At 43.2% G+C, this 18,899-nt stretch overlaps 3 protein-coding genes across 3 annotated transcripts; 1 reads left to right on the top strand and 2 right to left on the bottom strand.

Annotated features, from left to right (window-relative positions):
* The first annotated feature begins 10,522 nt into the window (after window positions 1–10,522).
* Window positions 10,523–12,224, top strand: K441DRAFT_628900 (Zn-dependent exopeptidase). Its single transcript, XM_067646214.1, has 2 exons — window positions 10,523–10,918; window positions 11,021–12,224. Exons 1-2 carry the CDS (start codon window positions 10,577–10,579, stop codon window positions 11,873–11,875), a joined length of 1,197 nt encoding a protein of 398 aa, XP_067508198.1. The 5' UTR covers window positions 10,523–10,576; the 3' UTR covers window positions 11,876–12,224.
* Window positions 12,225–12,245: 21 nt separating this feature from the next.
* On the bottom strand, window positions 12,246–15,158 carry K441DRAFT_693455 (alpha/beta-hydrolase; the record flags this gene model as incomplete). The annotated part of the gene is made up of 6 exons (XM_067652652.1): window positions 12,246–13,274; window positions 13,327–13,559; window positions 13,608–14,190; window positions 14,336–14,578; window positions 14,881–15,026; window positions 15,128–15,158. The coding sequence occupies 6 exons, from the start codon at window positions 15,156–15,158 to the stop codon at window positions 12,246–12,248; spliced, it is 2,265 nt and encodes a 754-aa protein (XP_067508199.1).
* A 2,139-nt stretch (window positions 15,159–17,297) lies between these two features.
* K441DRAFT_653991 (uncharacterized protein) lies at window positions 17,298–17,715 on the bottom strand. The gene has a single exon (XM_067647624.1). The coding sequence runs from the start codon at window positions 17,707–17,709 to the stop codon at window positions 17,515–17,517; it is 195 nt and encodes a 64-aa protein (XP_067508200.1). The 5' UTR covers window positions 17,710–17,715; the 3' UTR covers window positions 17,298–17,514.
* Window positions 17,716–18,899: the final 1,184 nt, after the last annotated feature.

The following is an 18,899-nucleotide window of genomic DNA, read 5'->3' on the forward strand; positions in this document are numbered from 1 at the left end:
GTTTCTATAATAGGGTGTATATAACTTAGTATTGCTTTTGCCCTAGGGCCTAAACCTAGGCCCTTATACCTATTTGTAAGGTATAGGAGGATAATTTAGTATTTAATAGGGGGCCTAATTCCTATAACTAAATACCTAGGTTACCGGATAATATTAAAATAGGGGGCCTCTGCTACGGTGTATATAGTATTCATAGGAGGAAGGGGGTACGCCGAGGGATAATACTTATCGATTTAATGTCCAAATATATACGTTAGAGACGTAGTAGCGGTGTTTAAACTTTTGCTGAGGCTCACCCCTTAGTAAAAAATCTTTGCACCACCACCACGTCGCTGCGTAGGCGCTGCGCAGCCGTATACACGTCTCTGCGTTCGCTCTGGTAGTCTATTAACACAATCCAAATGGAACATTAATAGTAGCTGCTAGGTTCCCGGGCTCCACCGTATAGGGGTACAGAAGTGTAACGGTTCGTCTACATAGCTACCATCGAGGCGTTGTCGGTCACGGATCAACGTTGCCCTAACGTTGCCCCGACGACCGAATATGTACATAGTTGTCTACCGCGCCCCTTTCTTCGAGCTCTTACCTTAGTCTATTCATAATATAGCCCCTTATTATTGCTTAATCTATCGGACCGCTCCTACGGGAAGCTAGCCATGATATTAGACTAAGGTTAACCCCAATTGGCCTGTAGAGGCGACACAATACTAGGTCCAACGGTTAAACGCGTAGCCAGTTTTACCACTATAACTACAGACCAACCGACCCTCTAAGCCCTGCTCGAGGCAGGCAATTGCGATAGTAGATTAAGCAGCTAAAAGAAGAGACTGCGGCAATTAGATTAAAAGGATTACCCTAATTACAATTTTAGTAGTAAGAGGACTTACCTAAGGAAGCAAAGAGACACTATGGCAAGAAAGAGCGTATTAAGGCCTAGTGTACTAAAGATAGCTACTAACCTAGCGTTAGCAGGTCGCGAGGAACCCGTAAACGCGACACTTAAGCCGCTAGAGCTCTAACCGTACTATGGCGAGATAGAGCTTTTAGACAATATAAAGAGCAAATAGGACCGTCTTATGGTATAATTGGAAGACGATAAGAACCCTATATACTTTTAAATGGAGACTAAAAGGGAGTTTATAGCCGCGACTACCTAAAGCCTAGCCAAAATACCTATAACCGAACTTATAGAGGAGCTAAGGCTCTAGGGAATATAAAGGAAGGCGTTAGAATAGTAGATCGCTATACTATAGCGTCTTGCAAATAACCATGCATATAAGGCTATTAATGCGAAAGAGGAGGCTGAGGTAAAGATAGCGGAGCTTAAGGAGCACCTAGATAATAGGACTGACGAGCTCCGCAAGGCTAATTAGAAGATATTAAGGATAGGCCGCAAGGTTACCATATAAGCCCTAGATCGGGAAAACAGCAAGTAAAAAAGCACACCGTTATGGACGATTTAAGAAGGGATACTACTCTTTTAGATAAGTAGTGTTACGGGCTTAGGACGCACGGCGAAGTTCCTAGACCCACCTACGCTTATAGATAGAAAAGAACCTACCTATTAGGCCTAGAGCGGCCACATATAAAACAAGCTTTAATCTAATATAGACTAGTTTTACCAGGACGACCCAGGCCAAGAAGAAGATGTAAAAGTAGCGTATATTAAGACGCGTGTAGGAGGCAAAGCTTATAACCACCTTTTACCTTATCTAGAGGTAGAGCGCGACGCGGAACGCAACCCTACTAGTAAAGAGGTACTTAAGTTCCTAGAGAACGTCTTTAAGGACCCAGATCGCTGTATTAAGGCCCAGCAGGAACTTAAAGGCCTTAAGATACCGTACCTAGGAGACTTTAACAATTTCTAATTTAACTTTATACGGCTAGTAAATATCTTAAGGATGCTATAAGATTAATAGAAAGAGGAGCTTTATAATAAGCTTTATGATAGCCTACGCGTCCAAATAGAAGTTAAGGTGGTAGACGAAGACTGTAGCTTCCACGCTTATTATAAGACTGCTTAACAGTACGCCTAAGGTCTAAAGTAGATAGGTAAGGAACAAAGTAACTATAGAGCAGCCTAGGCTACGAAGAGAGCATCTACTAGGGGCGCTAAAGAGACTAAGGGTCCCCCCCCTTCCTGGCAGTCTCTAACTCTAGCACTAGCTGTAAGAGCGCTAGTTACCTACTTTAACTGTAGTAAGCAAGGACACTATTTTAAGAATTATATAGCGCCGAAGAAGATAGAAGCTAAAGCAATTAACCGAAGTAAAGAGTATAAAATAGTTACTAACTCGGCGGAATCGGAAAATAAGCAGCTCTAGGAGAAGTCTTCTACTTAGAGCAGACCGGAGCAATTAATACAGCGCCCGTACAGCTAAAGGAGATCTTAGGAGGCGCAGCCCTTATAATACTATATAGGATCGCGCTAGGTGGCGTGGCTCTTAATATAGTAAGCTTACTTAACTCTGGTGCGGGCGGAGAGGCCTTTATATACTATAAGCTACTACTAATTATTAAGTAACAACTATAACTAAAGCTCTATAAGATTAAAGGATAAGAAGTCGCTATGTCTAGCTATAATAATTAGCAGACAGATATAATTAGATAGCTCTTTAAGGCAAACCTAGTTATAGACGGTCAACGAGCCCCTATATGGTTCCTATTCTGCGATACGGGCTGCCACGATCTTCTTATTAGCCGTAGGTAGTTTAAGAAGACTGGGGCCCTTATTAACTGCAAACACCAGGCCTTAGTATGGCCAACTAAGAGGAACTACTACGGTAGGCAGGACGTAATTATACCAAGAAAGGAGCTCTTTCCCCCACCAATTAACGAGGATTACTAGAAAGATGCAGATTAAAGAGATATACTGCTAGATCAAGAGCCTGTGCCTACGCCCTAACGTATTTTTAAACGTACAGCCACAATTAAAGAGCTTCGAGAGAAGAAGCCTCCTACTAAAATTACACCAAAACGAGCCCTATACGACTATAAGTATACCTAGAGGATTAATACCTAAGATGCGATAAGGAAGATGTAAGACTAGCTCTACCCTAAGCTAGCCTTACCACCAAAGCTAAGAGTAAGGCAGTCCTCACCTATTGCGGATATTAGAGCTGCGGATATCGCGTTACTTAAGGCTAGGAGATTCTTATACGGAGCGAAGTATAAAGGTGTAGTAATTGGATCTACTAGCCTCTATAAGATTAACCAGTTAATAAAAGATAGAAAGGAACAGAACACGCTACCAGACGATAAGAAAGAACTCCGCCGGCTTATCTATAAAAAGCTACTATAGCCCTATTAAGAGTACGCTAACGGTTTCTTAAAAGCTACCTCTGATATACTACTACCGTATCGCGAGGGGGTGGACCATAATATTGTTCTTAAAAGCAGCAGTAGAGAACTAGCCCCTAGCCCGCTATATAACATATCGTTAAAATAGCTAAAGCTAGTTAAGGCCTACCTATAGGAGCACCTATAGAAGGGGTTTATTGTACTAAGTGATGCACCCTTTACAGCTTTAGTCCTATTTGCTAAGAAGCCAAAAGGGGGGTAGCAATTCTACGTTGACTTTTAAAAGCTCAATACAATTACTAAAAAGGACCACTACCCGCTGCTATTAATTAAGGAGACGTTAACCAGGCTATTAAGAGCTAAGATCTTTACTAAGCTAGATATTCGGTAGACCTTCTACCATATATAGCTAAAGGAAGAGGTAGAGGAGTTAACCACCTTCTATATAAGGTACGGATTATATAAGTACCGTATCGTACCCTTCGGACTATATAACGGCCCTATATCCTTCCAGAGATTTATTAATAACGTCCTTTTTAACTACCTAGATGATTTCTATACAGCCTATATAAACAACATCCTAATCTACTTAGATAACCCGCTAGAGTACGAAGTCTATATTAAGAAGGTCCTATAGAAGCTTTAAGAGGCAGGCTTATAAGCGGATATTAAGAAGAGCAAGTTTAACGTTACTAAGACGAAGTTCCTAGGCTTTGTTATTAGTACTAACGGGGTTACTATAGATACCGACAAGCTATCTATAATTAAGGATTAGAAACCCCCTACCTCTATAAAAGGGATATAATTCTTCCTAGGATTTTATAACTTCTACTAGGCCTTCTTAAAGGATTACGGCCAAGTTATATAACCGCTTAGTAAGCTTATAAAGAAGGGAGCATAGTACCCGCTAGGGGAGGAAAAGCTTAAAGCCTTTAAGCGAGTTAAGGCCCTTATGCTATTTAGTAGCGTAATTAAGTACTACTTACTATTCTAAGACACCCGTATAGAGACGGACGCGAGTAACGGAGTAGTAGCTAGGGTGCTAAACCAGCTGCAAGATGATGGGACCTAGAAGCTAGTAGCCTTCTTCTTAAAGACAATGTCTCCTGCGGAGATATGGTACAAGATCTATAACAAAGAGATACTAGCGGTAATAAGAGGCCTATAGGAATGGCAAGGTCACCTTATCGGCCTCTAATATACACCCTTTATAGTAATTATAGATTATTAAGCCCTTAAGTACTTTATAACTAAGAGGCTGCTAAGTTTACAGCAAGCCCGCTAGGCAGACCTACTAGCTGATTTCTATATGCAGATTATATATAGGCTAGGCACGGTAAATATAGTGGCTAATACCCTATTATAAAAGCAAGAGGACCTAAAGACGTAAAAAGAGAAGAACATAGCTGTACGCACTATATACCTAATTAACCCCGCCCTTATAATTGCTATACTAGAGTTAACCTCTAAGGACCCCCCAGTTGTAGTAAGTTATAAATAGGAACCGTATAAGCTAGTTAATTAGATCCTTTAGGCTAATTAAACTAGCGAGTTGCTAGTAGGGCTACGTTAGCTAGCTAAGTAAGACTAAAAGGGCTAGAAACTCTAAGGAGGACTACTAACCCGCTTTAGCAAGCTAATAGTCCCTAATATTAATTACCTCCGTACCTACCTTATTATAGAGGTATACTCCTACTAGGTAACTGCTTACCTAGGCAAAACAAAAACTAGGAAACTTATAGTAGACTAATACTATTAGCCAGGACTACCCTTAGACTATAATACCTATATAGGAAACTATAGAACCTATAGGAGGACCTATATACCCTATAATAAAACCCTAGACCTACTACACCCCCTACTAATTAGTAAACGCTACTAGTAGCACATCTCTTTTAATTTTAAGTCCTTCCTAATAGATAAAAAGGGCTTCGACAACGTCTTTATAGTTATTAATTAACTAGGTAAAAGAGCCTTTTTACTACCCTACTATAAAACTGCCACCGCAGCTAATACAGCAAACCTATACTACCAACACGTCTAGCATGTATACGGCCTTCTAGAAACAGTTACATTAGATTAAGGACCTTAATTTATCTTAGCCTTTATAGACAAGCTATATAAACTAACTAGCGTTAAGCAAAAGCTCTCTATATCTAGTCACCTATAAACTAATAATAATACGGAAGTACTAAACCAGTACATTAATTAACGCTTAAGGCCCTTTATTAACCACTACTAGGATAATTAGTTAGAGCTCCTCCCCTATATAGACTTTACACAAGCAATCTTACCCTATAAATTTACCGGCTTCGCACTATATAAGCTAGAGCTAGGATTTAAGCTAAGGCTCTACTTTAACTAGGAGGAACGTATATAAGCAGCCTTAACGCCTTATAAGAAGCTAATATAATAAGAAGCTTAAGTCTTTGCATATAAGACCTAGGACGCAGTTAAATAGGTAAGAGATAATCTAGCTAAGGCCTAAGAGCGGCAGATAAGGTAAGTAAATAGGCACTATTACAAACCAGACTTTAGAGTAGGCGATTAAGTATACATTACTAGGAAGGGCTAGGCTACTAACTAACCGAGTATTAAGTTAGATAGATAGCTTATAGGGTCCTATAAGATTTTAGGCATAAAAGGATACTTATACATTATTAACCTACCCCCAAATATAAAGATATTAAACGTCTTCTATACCAATTAACTATAAAAGGACCTAGATAACCCCCTACTAGGCCAGAATAGGGAGCCAAAAGAGCTAATCCTAATTAATAGCGAGCTGGAGTATAAAATTAATAAGATCCTTACTAGTAGAACCTACCACGGAAGGCTATAGTATAAGGTTAACTGGGTAGGCCATAACCTAGACGACACCTAGTATAACGCAGACGGCTTTATTAGCGCCCCCTATAAGATTAAGGCGTTCTATAACGAGAGACCCCATAATGCTGGACCACCCATACAGCTGATGTAATGGCTAGAGGTGTATCACAAGGACGTAGATCTAGAGCCCTTAGAGGAAGACAATAAAGCAAAGAAGGACGGAAGGGCGAGACGGATAAGGAGAGCCTAACTACGAGGATTGAGGGCGATCCTCCTGGCTTAAAGGGGGGTGATGTGACGGTTCGTCTACATAGCTACTATCAAGGCGTTGTCGGTCACGGATTAACGTTGCCCTAACGTTGCCCCGACGACTGAATATGTATATAGTCGTCTACCGCGCCCCTTTCTTTGAGCCCTTACCTTAGTCTATTCATAATATAGCCCCTTATTGTTGCTTGATCTATTGGACCGCTTCCACGGGAAGCTAGCCGTGATAAGAAGTCGCTTTTCTGGAGTCGTCTTTTTGACTGGTCTGGCGCTAAGGCCTGTGAAAACTCTGCTGTTCTGACGGCGTCAAGGGTTGAGTATTCGAAGGCCCCCTCTAGCCACAACGTAACGCTGCTGCATCAGTAATAGGCGAGATCCTCTCTCTTAGCTTGACCATGCGGACAAGATGAGACGGAAAGGAACCCCCATAGGACCGTATGGGTCGGATCTCGATTTTAGTGTTCCTTAGGCCTTTAAAATTATAGAGACTCTATATACTATAGGTATACGCCCTTAGTATATAACCGGCAACTATTTAAGGGGCGTTTAGGGGTTGTCCTAAGGGCAACCTAAGGTAACCGTAATAATATCTCTTATAATTACCAGTTTAATAAATCCTATAATTACTTAACGTTATTATTAGGCAACGAAGTTACCTCGCCTATATATATTGTTCTATATAGCCGTACTTAGTATCTTACTAGTTACTTACTTACCTTTTAAGGTTTATGCTATAGCTAAGTAGTGCGAAATCTATTACCTTATAGTTATATATTATAATATTATCTCTAAAATCTCTTATATAAAACTTAAAGAATTGTTAAAATCTAGGCCTTTAAAATATAGAAGATCCGGCTTAGAATTTCGGTCAGGATCCGGATCTTCCAAATCTAGTTAGATTAGGATTTATATTTCGGACGGATCGCCATCCCTTCGTCTAGCAAGTTTTTCATGGACTTTTCGTATATGTATGCCTCATAAGCCAATCTAGAGGCTCTATACTATATAGAGCTTGGTGTTGAAGCCTCTGGTCAGTGCGGTAGCAAGGGTTGGCGCCTTATTGACGCTTGGGTATTGCGGTGAACAGCAGCGACGTGGCCAGGAAGCCTATAATATTTGGTGTAGTTAATCTAAAAGCTTTAATATTGTCGCCGTCTATTTGATCATTAAATTGTCAGTAAAATATCGCCCTTATGCCGCCTAAAAAACGTCGTACTCCTTCGGCTCTGAAGCCTCCAAAGCCTCTAAAAGAACCTTAAGCCTGGGAGTCCTATTCACAATCCTTTTAAGTAACGCAGTATACACACAATAGCGTGTCGGCAGCAGCTACGCAGTAGGTAGTGGAGGCTTGGCCAAGCAGCCAGACAGAGGATATTAAGGACGAGTTAGGAGCCTCTTTTAAGGCCCGCGGCGAGACTGCTAAGGATAAGGCAGATGAGGTAGATAAGACTAAACTACCAGAGCTATTAGCTAAAGAAGTTATAAGAATAGGCCTTCCTGCTATTCCTACTTTATGGGAGCCTATGGCCGCTGTTCCTAAACTAGATCTTAAAGTTATTAACCTCCTAGCTAAGTTGATATTCGCCACTCGGCGTGCTAGTGAGCCTATTAGTGGTATTAATGCGGACGTTAAATCTAATAACCTTCCTAATTAAAATGAGGATAGTGAGCGCTATACTTATTGTACGCTAGTAGATTAGATTGGTATAGTGTCTGGCGGATGTAGATCTAGATAGGACCTACCAATTTAAGTATTTCTACTGTTCTTTAGTGTTAGTATATTTAAGAAGCTTGCGATTAATATAAACCTATATACAGCCTCTTAAAATGCTAGCAGATATTACCAATTAGGACGATATACGGGTAAACAATTACGGGTATAGAAGGAGATCTTTGCTGGCGAATTAATAATTTAGGTAGGGTTTGTTATCTATATAGGCGTCTTTAAAGGCACTTAGGTGCTAGATCTTTAGGCCATAGATCCTAAATATTCTAGACACTTAATTAGCTTATTTATAGGCCTAAAAAGATAGGAGTAACTTAAGCGTTTTTTTTATGTCTTACCACCCCCACCGGAGGGCGTCAAACGTCAGGTCTTTAAGAAAATTAAGCTATTAACGACTTCTTTAGGCGAGGCGTTTAGAAAGTACGTTATACCTAGATCTATAGTTAGCTTTAATAAGATAATGGTAAGGTTTACTAGACAATCTACAGCTATAATTAAATTGCCTAGTAAGCTAGTGCCTAAGGGCTTTAAGATAATAAGCCTTTACTAGCATAGATATTGCTATAGCTTTATGTTTACCTTACCTAGCTACTTTTTTAGGCTTCCTTCTCGAACGGATTATTAAGATATTGTTCTCTTAAATACCTCTAAGTGCGTCCTCTACCTTACCTAACAGCTTCCTCTTTAGGCTCATCAATTTTACCTATTTTTAGATAACTACTTCACGAATATTCCATTGCTCCAGGCGCTTTAACGGCTTAGAATTGCTGCAGCTGGTACAGCTCGATTAAACTTAAAGGACTATCTAGAGGTACATAAAAGGGCTAATAAAAAGAAGGAAAGGCTACCATTTAACTTCATTACAGGAGTAGTTATCAGCGTGGTCGATTTGGTGCTTTTAATTATATAGTAGGACAAGAATTTGGTACGGTTTTTGACGACGGTTCACTTATGTACTAATAAGGACGTTAACGAAGTCAATTAACGTCGGCCGCGGGCGTATAATTCCTTCCTTAAGAAACTGGTAGCTAACGTTTGGGGTAATAATTTAGTTAAGAAGTTAACGCTACCTAGGCTCTCTATCGACTACAATAACTGGATAAGGGGCGTTAATATTCATAATCAGCTTCGAAGCTACTATACCACCCAGATCACTACTATACGCACCTAGCTACCCTTATTCTTCTAGGCGCTTAATACGGCTATAATTAACGCCTATATTATTAGTAAGAAGATCTTCTAGACGTCAAGGAAGCACCTCCAAACCCACCGCCGTTTCCGCATACGATTGGCATAGAACCTCGTTATTATAGGCAGTCAAAAGATGGGCCTAAATACGCACGATACTGAGCGTCTTTTTTATCGAAGCTCACCAAAATATAGGCAATATTAATCCAGTATTGGGCCTGGTTATAAAAATAAAACAAATCAAAAAACTACCTACGTCACTGCTAAAACCCCACTACCTGCAATTCGACGGTGTAAGACGCAAACTTACCGTTCTATTAAAAGCTTTATAAGGAAGCAAGGCTATAAGAGCCCACCAAAGTGCTGGATATGTAGATGGAAGGAGGCAAAGAAGCTTATAGTAAAGGTTAGGCAAACAGTATACGAATGCGAGGCTTGTAGGCTTCCTCTGTGCCTTCGGTGCTTTAACAACTTCCATTTAGTAGGCGACGACTAGGTGACTATTTTAAGCCCTCTACTTCCTCACGCCCCCGATATTGAGACTCTAGGGCTAATTGAGCCTTTAGTGCAGCGTCCTGCTTAGCCTCCTTTAAGTCCTTCTCTACCGCCTTCAATCGATCCTCTATGCTAAATAACCGCTGACTGAACCGTTCGATGACCTATAGCACTTAATACATCTCATTTGACGTATACTGCACGTCCTCCCTTATAACCTTAAGCTGGTCCTTTACTGGCTTGTCCTTATTAACGTCAAGAACGCGTATAAAGTGGATAGGTGGCGGTGGTTTGGGGGAGGACTCTGGTGGGGGATTTTCCTATATAATCAGCAGCTGGTTAATGGAGGAAGGGCGGAAGCCTACAGTCATGACGTCATATATCGCGACTTTTGCCCAACTTCCTTAAAAAAAAATATATATATATAGGTGTTTTTGGTGGTGGCCTTCTGCAGTATTTCATCGGCATCGCAATATTGACGCGCTTTGGTGAGGCTTGCTAATAAAATCACGCTAGCTAGGGTGCCTGCAGCGTGCTAACCCAGGCAGGAGCGCCTAAAGCGCCCAATACGAAAAGTCCGTTTTACCAGACGAAGGGATACTAGACCTTCTGGCGAAGGTGAAGCCCAAAATAGCTTAGTGCGCGGTTGAACCTCGGAAGAAGGTCTGGGTCCAACTCTGCGCACGGGCCATAATCTATTGGCACCTATCAGTGCAAGGGACAGAAGCTATTGACTTACAAGTGGTACATATTTACAAGCCTTCAAAGATCATGTTGTGGTCCTACCTAGCCCTTACTTTGGGCATTGCAGCTCTTGCCTCCGCCAAACAAACGCGGTTACAGTTCTCCCAGTCGGAAGCCTTGCTCACCTCTCCCTCGGACGTTCCCCTCGCAGCGACTTCGAAAGAGCTTCTGTACCTCCACCGCCACCTGATCGAAATCGAATCTATTACGGAAAACGAATATGAGGTTGGGAAATGGCTGGCTTCATATCTCGAGTCTAAGAACTTTACAGTAGAAATGCAAGAAGTATCGCCAAAGCGTTTCAACCTCTTAGCCTATACGGGTAAAACTAGCAAGACACCAGTCCTGGTTTCGAGTCATATTGATACAGTACGTGCAATTACAGTCACCCTCTCTGGAGTTGGATCAATCGGTCTTCCGTACTCAAACTCAGCTGCTTATGTCTAATTGATTGATTTCGCTTTGTCCTAGGTTCCACCATTCTGGCCCTACAAACACAACCATACCTCCGGCATTACCTCCGGCCGCGGGTCCGTAGACGCAAAAGGCAGTGTCGCAGCTCAGATCATAGCGCTTATTTCTCTTCAAGAAGAGCTTCCTCCCTCGGCCGTCTCCCTTCTTTTTGTTGTCGGCGAAGAAACTGGAGGTGATGGCATGCGGTACTTCTCTGCAAACGCTCCACACTCCTACGATGCCGTTATATTCGGTGAGCCAACCGAAGGCAAGCTTGTCTGTGGCCACAAGGGAATGCTGAGTTTCACAATTAAGGTGCAGGGCAAGGCAGCTCATTCAGGATACCCTTGGCTTGGAGTCAGCGCAAACGACGTGCTCGCTGAGGCGCTGGAAAAAATGCTGAAACTAAGGCAGCACCTCCCATGGAGCGAGAAGTATGGCAACACAACCATGAATATTGGACGTGTGGAAGGCGGTGTCGCTGCGAATGTAGTTGCCGAGGCGGCCAAGGCGCAATTTGCGGTAAGATTGGCGGCGGGCACGCCAACTGTGGTCAAAGGCATGATTGTCAGTGCGTTACAAGGCGTCAAGGCTAGAGTTGAAGAGCTAGGTGGAAGCTTGGAGATAGAGTGGGGAAGTGAGGGATACCCACCTGTTGATATTAATTGTGACGTGAAGGGGTTTGACAAGATAACGGTCAACTACGGAACTGATATCCCGAACTTGAAAGGCACACACAAGAGGTATTTATATGGACCTGGATCCATTTTTGTAGCGCATTCCGATCATGAAGCACTGAAGTTTGAAGAGTTGGAGAGGGCAGTGATTGACTTTAAAAAGCTGATATTGGTAACGCTCGAGAAGCAAAAGTAAAAAGCAGAAAATATGAATAGGTAGGAAATACTGGGTTAATTTTTTATATATACAGGGTCGCCATTGGTAGACTTTATCCAGCTGATCATTAAAAGATATTATCAGTCCTCGCCCTCCAGGTATTGAGGGTGGGTAAATAGTGGTTTTCTCCCTTTTTAGGCTAGTGGATTTCGTAAAGTAGAATAACTCCAACTTGCAAGGTTGGGTTCACGAAGCGCAAGCTAAGAAAAGGTTATTTGGGTTTGGGGATTGTGGGGGTGTTGTCACTCCCATGCCTTCGTCTTGAATCACTACGACTTCAATTCTCGTAATCTAGAAGTTTCACTATACACAGCTTGTTTACGCAGATATTCCATCCTTATATAAACGCTCAAGATCTCTCTGGTACCCTAGGTAAGACCACGTAACTTCCCTCTCCAACTCCAAAGACGATCTCATTCGTCCCTTTGAAAACCTCCTCGGACCTGTCTTTCTCGCTCTCATGCGTAAAAATCCCGCTGCCCTGCGTATCCGCACCTGAGATCTCAAATATCAGTTTTCCGCCCTCGCTTACTACTACATTTGTTGGCCAGATCTCTACATCTACTGCGTAAACCTCTCCTACTTTCACTGGCTGCACGTCGCTAGAGCGGTAGTGTCGGTATGGTAAGTAGGGCCGGTGGAGGGGGTGTTTCGGGTCCATAGCCCGCAGGCTAACGCGTAGCCAGCCTTTAGTAACGGGAACGGGGTCGCCGGCTGTGCCGGTGTAGAAAACCTCGTTTCCAGCAGGGGAGATGTGGCGGATGGTGAGGAAGAGGTCAATATCAGAAGGAGCAGAATCCTGAGGTGGGATACGCACGTTCAAGTGTGAGGTCACATAACCTGTAAATTCCGTGCGGGCGGAGAACGGAGCTGTGCTGAAGCGGATGATACCTGCTTCAGATTGTTTATCAAAATCCCGTGGTGGAGGCGGACCGCGGGCTTCTGGGGCGCGGGGAGTGGGAGGCGCGTATTGCATTGTTTCCCATGATAGGGCACTTTTGTTTTGAAGTGACTTAGGAGATGCCGAAGGTGTGAAAGATTTGTCGGGCAGGAGGTAGTACTTCTCGTACCGGGTATCTGGAAGAGGCCATGAGTGCTCCTCACGACGGGCATATTTCTTCTCTTTTTCAGCATCATTGAAGCCTACGTCGCCTTCACGGAGGACAACTGAGACGGTAGGAACTTTTCCTGGGGTGGCCCAGCCGACGGAATCTTCTCCTTTGAGGAAGGCGTCGAGGAAGGACTTCTGGAGAAGCGCTTCTTCATGATAGTAGAAAGGGAGATCATGTCGCCCGGTGATGAATCGCAAGTATTTAAACTTGGAGCTAGCGCGTGTGAAGCCTTCTATGTTCCCACGGAGGTGGAGGAGAATGCCTCCCTAATTTTCATTAGATCACAGGGCGTAATATAGGAAAGGGCTATGAACTTACCCAATTGGCTACACTAAGTAAGGGAACTTCTATATCCTCAATTCTGTAGTCTCTAGTAGCGTAATACTCATCATCCATGAATTTATTCGCTTCGTTGTCAACAGTTTGATCTCGCAGATTTGCTTTCAGCTGTTCTTCACTTAAATGTCCCTCAGTAGTCTCTGGCAACGCTGAGCCAGGTCTACGTGGTCGGCCATACTGGTTGACTACGACTTGAGCGTTCCACCAAAATTCTACTCCGGTAAGCAAAAAGCGCAATCTTTACTTTTAAAAGCACTTACGAATAAATCTATTCGACAAGATCCCTCCATGTCTGCATCTATCTCTATAATAGTCCGACATGCCTTCCCAAGGGATAATGGCCGCCAAACCTTTCGGTTTCCTCGCCGCGACACGCCATTGTGTCCCAGCATAGTAACTGATACCTAGTAATCCTACTTTTCCGTTTGACCACGGTTGCTCCGCCGCCCATTCGACGACATCTTTAAAAGCCTCACTTGTCCCACAGCTCATAGTATCCATAAGCCCTGGACTTTGCCCTATACCGCGCTCATCTGCTCGGACAATGGCGTAGCCGTTCGCAGTCCACCACTTTGGATCTGGAGTTTCCCATGCTGAGTGGAGTGATTTATGCTCTGGATTGACTTCGTCAAAGGATGATTTGCGAAAGTTTTCGTACCACACGTCTTTCCCGTATGGGCCGTATGTGACGAGGACGGGATACTTAGTGCTAGCGTCTGAATCGAGAGGACGGTATATATTGGCGCGAATTAGGCCGGACTCGTAGGTTCTAAGGGGAACGTCGACACTTTGTTCGAAGATGTACGGGAATGATGTTGTGTCCTTCGTGCTTATGTTGCGAATCTGTAGAGTTGCAGTAGATAATCCACTATATTTGGCATTGGAATCATTGTTGATCGAATTTTCGCCAGTGTATTCGTCCATTGAAGCGAATATTAAATTTGTTGTTCTTGAGGTGGGAGAGCTGAGAAACTTGAAGCTCAATTACGTTGGGCCCCAGCCATTTCTTTGCACGTGAAATTTTCACCCACATCGCGACAAGTTTCGTGGACTCGAATATTCGGAGTTTGGAGTGATAATTCCGCATGACGGGTTTGAGGGCGTGGTGATTTCCCCCTCTTTCCACTTCGGGTGTGCGGACCACCATCAATCCCAAGTTCGGCTCCACATTCCCTACGCAACTCCACAGTATCCCGTACAAACGAGTTGTGACGGGGGCAGTTTCTGAAGTCTATAACGTAAGTTAGGGGGTTATGATGGTGTCAGTAGTTCCGACGGATTTTGGGACAACAAATGCTAAAACCACCGCTAGTGCGGCAGTATACCCAATCAGGCAGGCGGTAGGAAAATCCGTCGGAACTACCTACACCGTCATAACCCCACAGTGGGCGAAGCATGTCATGTCGGTTAAGGCAGCAAGGCACCAACACCAACGAATGCCCCTAGATAGCAATACAACCACCAAAAATCATTAAAATAATGACTGTTTTAACTCCAAATCGCCGTAAGGCTCGTAAGGAGGCCTCTACGCACACTCGCACTCGTTTTTACAACCTCTATAACAACCGCAGGCCTGGTGAGATCGTAGATGATATATACCGGCGTATTAACTTTACGTATAGCACCCGTACGGCCGAGCGTATGCTTAAGCTTTGCAGAGAGATAGGTAAGTAAGCTAACTACCGCCCTAGTAAGCACAGATCTGGCGAAAATTAATATATTATTAGTAATAAGCAGCTTAACGCTATCTAGAACGAAAAGAAGGGCATATAGATGGTACCTTTTAATGCTATAATACGAAAATACTGCATTGCAGCCACTATACGAACGCTATAAATATACAATAAGAAGAACAAGTAGAGGCGCTTTAAGATAGCTTCTATTATAAGCCTCTTTTAGAGGAATAGAGGCCTATAAAAGCGATATAGGTGGGAGCATAAGAATTATACGGTTAATAACTTTTGGAAGTTTATACACTTTATAGATAAAGCGCATATTAACCCGCATTAAGAGAGCTCTAAGTATATTTATAAAAAGGAGGGAACACGCTATAAAATAGAGAATTTATAGCACTTTAATAGGGATAAGGATACCGGCGCACGCCTATATATAGCAAGCAATATTTTATAGCATTATATTAGTAAACTACAGTTTTATAACAATAAAAACGACTAATAGAAATTGTTAAGCCCCCCTATAAGCTATACCGCTATCTAGTAATAGAGACGGAGGAGAACTATTAGTAGAGGCTCTTAACGTGGCGTACGGAGTAACCCTATAGTATTAATGCGAAGCCAAAGGGCAATTTAATATTATACTAAGCGACTCCTCCTTAGCCTTATTGCTACCCTCTATAAGTATAAGAGCGACCTAGAATACTAGGAATATAAAGGGAAATATATACTTTAAGAAAATAATAATAGCTTACACGGTATAAGGTTAAAGAATAATATAGCCAGCCTAATAAAGGAGAGGGCTGGTATTTAGTGTCTTAAACACCCGGTATAATCCCCAAATCTTAACCTAATTAAAGGCCTCTAGAACGTCTTTAAATAATATCTTCGGTAGCGCTATTATAAGTAAAAAACACTAAAGGAGCTTAAGAAAATAGCCCGTGAGGAATGGGATAGAATTTGCAATTCTATAGATAGCACATTAAAGGTTTGACGGCGTATCGCCAAGATGCTATGGCGATACGAATTGCTACGGAAAACACATAGCGAGCGCATCCGAAGCTCTTTGTGGTAATTAATATTGTATTATTTTAATGCAGAAGCAATAGATTTGGGCTCGTGGACGTTGTTCTATGATGAAATACGTGTAATAAGATCTGGCTTCAAAATGGCTGCCTTGCTGCCTTAACCGACATGACATGCTTCGCCCACTGTGACCCCCTAACTTACGTTAGTAATACTAGGGGCTTGTTAGGGGCTTTCAGACCAGGAAAAGAATTACTTACGAGAATTGTCCACTTTCTGCTCAAAACTATTTCTAAGCACACTTAAAGTTTTGCGTAATGGCTTCTACCTCTACGAAGGCCGACGGTTTTGAAAATCATCCATCTGCTAAAACTCTACCTTGTGGAATTCGTATGCAATTTCAACCTAACACCCAAAACTCTTAATTACAGTATATGCGATAGAGAAGAAGCAGATTAGTTATTATTTTAGAATTTTACAATAGTTACATTCAAGGCGCAATTGCTATTTATTTATTATCGCGGGCCTAAAATGCGCAAAGTACTCGCTTAAAAAATTGGACCGTTTTTAAAACCGGCGGCCTTCATACACTTCCTCCTACTATACGTACGATGACTGGCCATACTGCCGAAAGCAAAGCAATAATAAAGTCTGACACCCTTTTACTCCATTCGACCCTCAGGAGTTAGCGCTCGAAAGTTCCCGCTGCTTCATACCTACTTTGGGAGGAGTTCCATGGAAAGCCAATAAACCTAAGTGATAAAGTTGGGACGATCGTGAGGATTGTGGACATGGCGCCAAGCCTTTCGTCACCCATGCATGTTCGGAGGTGAGGCCTCCGGGATCGCGGAGACTATATACTACGGTCACGTGCAGGAGGCACGTGACCAATAACCATACAAGTTGTCCTAAGGTCATCTCGAGGCAACCGCAATAATATCCCTTATAGATCTCCGCTTATAAATAATAAGCCAATCTAATATTTCAAAAAGGGGCTCTTATAACCTCTTCTGTGCCCGTAGGGCAAGGCCCGATAGTTTTCCTAGTTGGCTTCAGATTTCCATCTTATCTATGCCGAACACCTATGATCCAGGAACTACATCATAGGCATTGTCTTTTAGAAATTACTGACTTTTGATGCAGAAGGTGTAAAAGATAAATGATGTGGCCTTTGAGGTTTCATAGTCATAAATTGGGCGAGGATCAGACGCAAGGCAAGCCTGTGCAATTTCTTCTAAAATATAAATTTAACGACAGGAAGTACCATCCGCGGACATTAAGGACATGAAATCTGTAAAGATAAACGCTCGTGCCATACAGCCATGCTCCTTGAAGAACCTTAGCGCAAAACGCCGCGATATCCTTACGCCTAAACGATGTCGCAAGATCAACAAACTTTGCTCTTTAGTGGGGCATCAATCCAAAGAAAAGATTACCTGAATCATTTTCTAACCGATATATAATGCCATTACGGCGCCTCATGCACTGGCTGGCCCCACTGGTTATTTCGTGGCGGTATATATGGTGACTCCATCTCAACCGCACTTGGAGGGGTGGGATAAGCCGGCGGTTGGTATGGTGGAGCAGGCGTTGAGTGCGGAATGGGTACTTCCACGGGTCGAGGAGACTTATCAGGGATCCGTTGGAAGCCATCGCTAGTCATCGGGTACGAGTTTGCGGGTGTTCCGGCCGTCTGCATACGCTTGTTGTACCGGCGACGCGCGCAGAACCACGCTACACCTACCGCAATAATGAGGACCACGATAGCAGCTGCGACCCCAGCAATGATAGCAATGTGGGAGGTGTGTTTGGGAGGCTCGGGCGCTGGAGAAGCTGTTGCTGTGGTTGCAGATGCTGCGGCAGCTGAGCCAGATGCACTGGAAGATTGTTTTGTTCCGGTACGTGAAGTACGAGTTGTTGATGAGGTTGGTTGTGCGTCACCGCTTACCTCAGTTTGCGATGCGATGGGGAAGCCGGTCGTCGCAGCAGTCGACAAGCCAAAATCGTTCACGATACTTGCTGAGCTGACATCGAATACTTGTGTATCGTCGTTGCAGCATGTGCCGCCATCGGAGGAACAGCAATATTTGGTGCCGCCGCAGGGCACCAGCTCATCCCAGGATGATGCTGCGTCTACATGGGGTTCTCCGTAAGCTTTCTTGTTTATCAGAGGGACAAATAGACAAAAACTACCTCCAGATTTGCAGTGTTGGAAGCATTCGCCAGCCTGCCATGTTTTGTCTGTACAAGCGCCCCGGAACGCATATTCTCCATCTGGAAAGTAACATAAACCTGAACGAAGTTCGTTAGAAACCCGATGCGGGCTGAAAGAATCTGTTTATAACGGACCGTTTGATAAACATTGGTCGCCTTCGCTCGGAATGCAGCAAGTGGAGTATTGATCTCCAGTGCATGGCTCGTAGCTATAGTCTGTCGGGAAAGTTCCATCGGGGTAGTAGCTGGGTATAGCTTGTCAGGAAAAATTCTTGGCTTTTTGGTGGGGCTGTTACCATGATGCTCTAACTCTATGAACTAAGAAACCGAAAACTGCGCTAGATAATGACAGAATTCGGAACCGCATGATGGCTTGAGAGACAATAGTAATGAACGACGGTGGATGATGGAGAAAGCAAGAAGAACAAGTTGAAGGAAGATCTCCTACACAAGATAGCAGTCTCAGCTGAGAACGCCCGATTACTACATTGAGGGGGCCCGGGCAGGTTGTCCTATCGTGAGTTGCAACGCCAGTGGAAAAGGGGCACGCAGAGCGTTTGCAGATACGACATGAAGCCACAAACGAGGGCTGATACCTTGTGGTGGCTCGGAGAGGAGATTAGACAAATCATCTTCTAA

The sequence above is a fragment of the Cenococcum geophilum genome, assembly GCF_001692895.1.
Source record: "Cenococcum geophilum 1.58 unplaced genomic scaffold K441scaffold_6, whole genome shotgun sequence".
NCBI classification, from domain to species: Eukaryota; Fungi; Ascomycota; class Dothideomycetes; order Gloniales; family Gloniaceae; genus Cenococcum; species Cenococcum geophilum.

Excerpts from the sequence above, each read along its gene's own strand:
- K441DRAFT_653991 (XM_067647624.1), bottom strand. The coding sequence starts at position 17,709 with ATGACTAGCGATGGCTTCCAACGGATCCCTGATAAGTCTCCTCGACCC.
- K441DRAFT_628900 (XM_067646214.1), top strand. The coding sequence starts at position 10,577 with ATGTTGTGGTCCTACCTAGCCCTTACTTTGGGCATTGCAGCTCTTGCC. Across the intron at positions 10,919-11,020 it reads TTTCGAGTCATATTGATACA|GTTCCACCATTCTGGCCCTA; the intron begins GTACGTGCAATT and ends GCTTTGTCCTAG.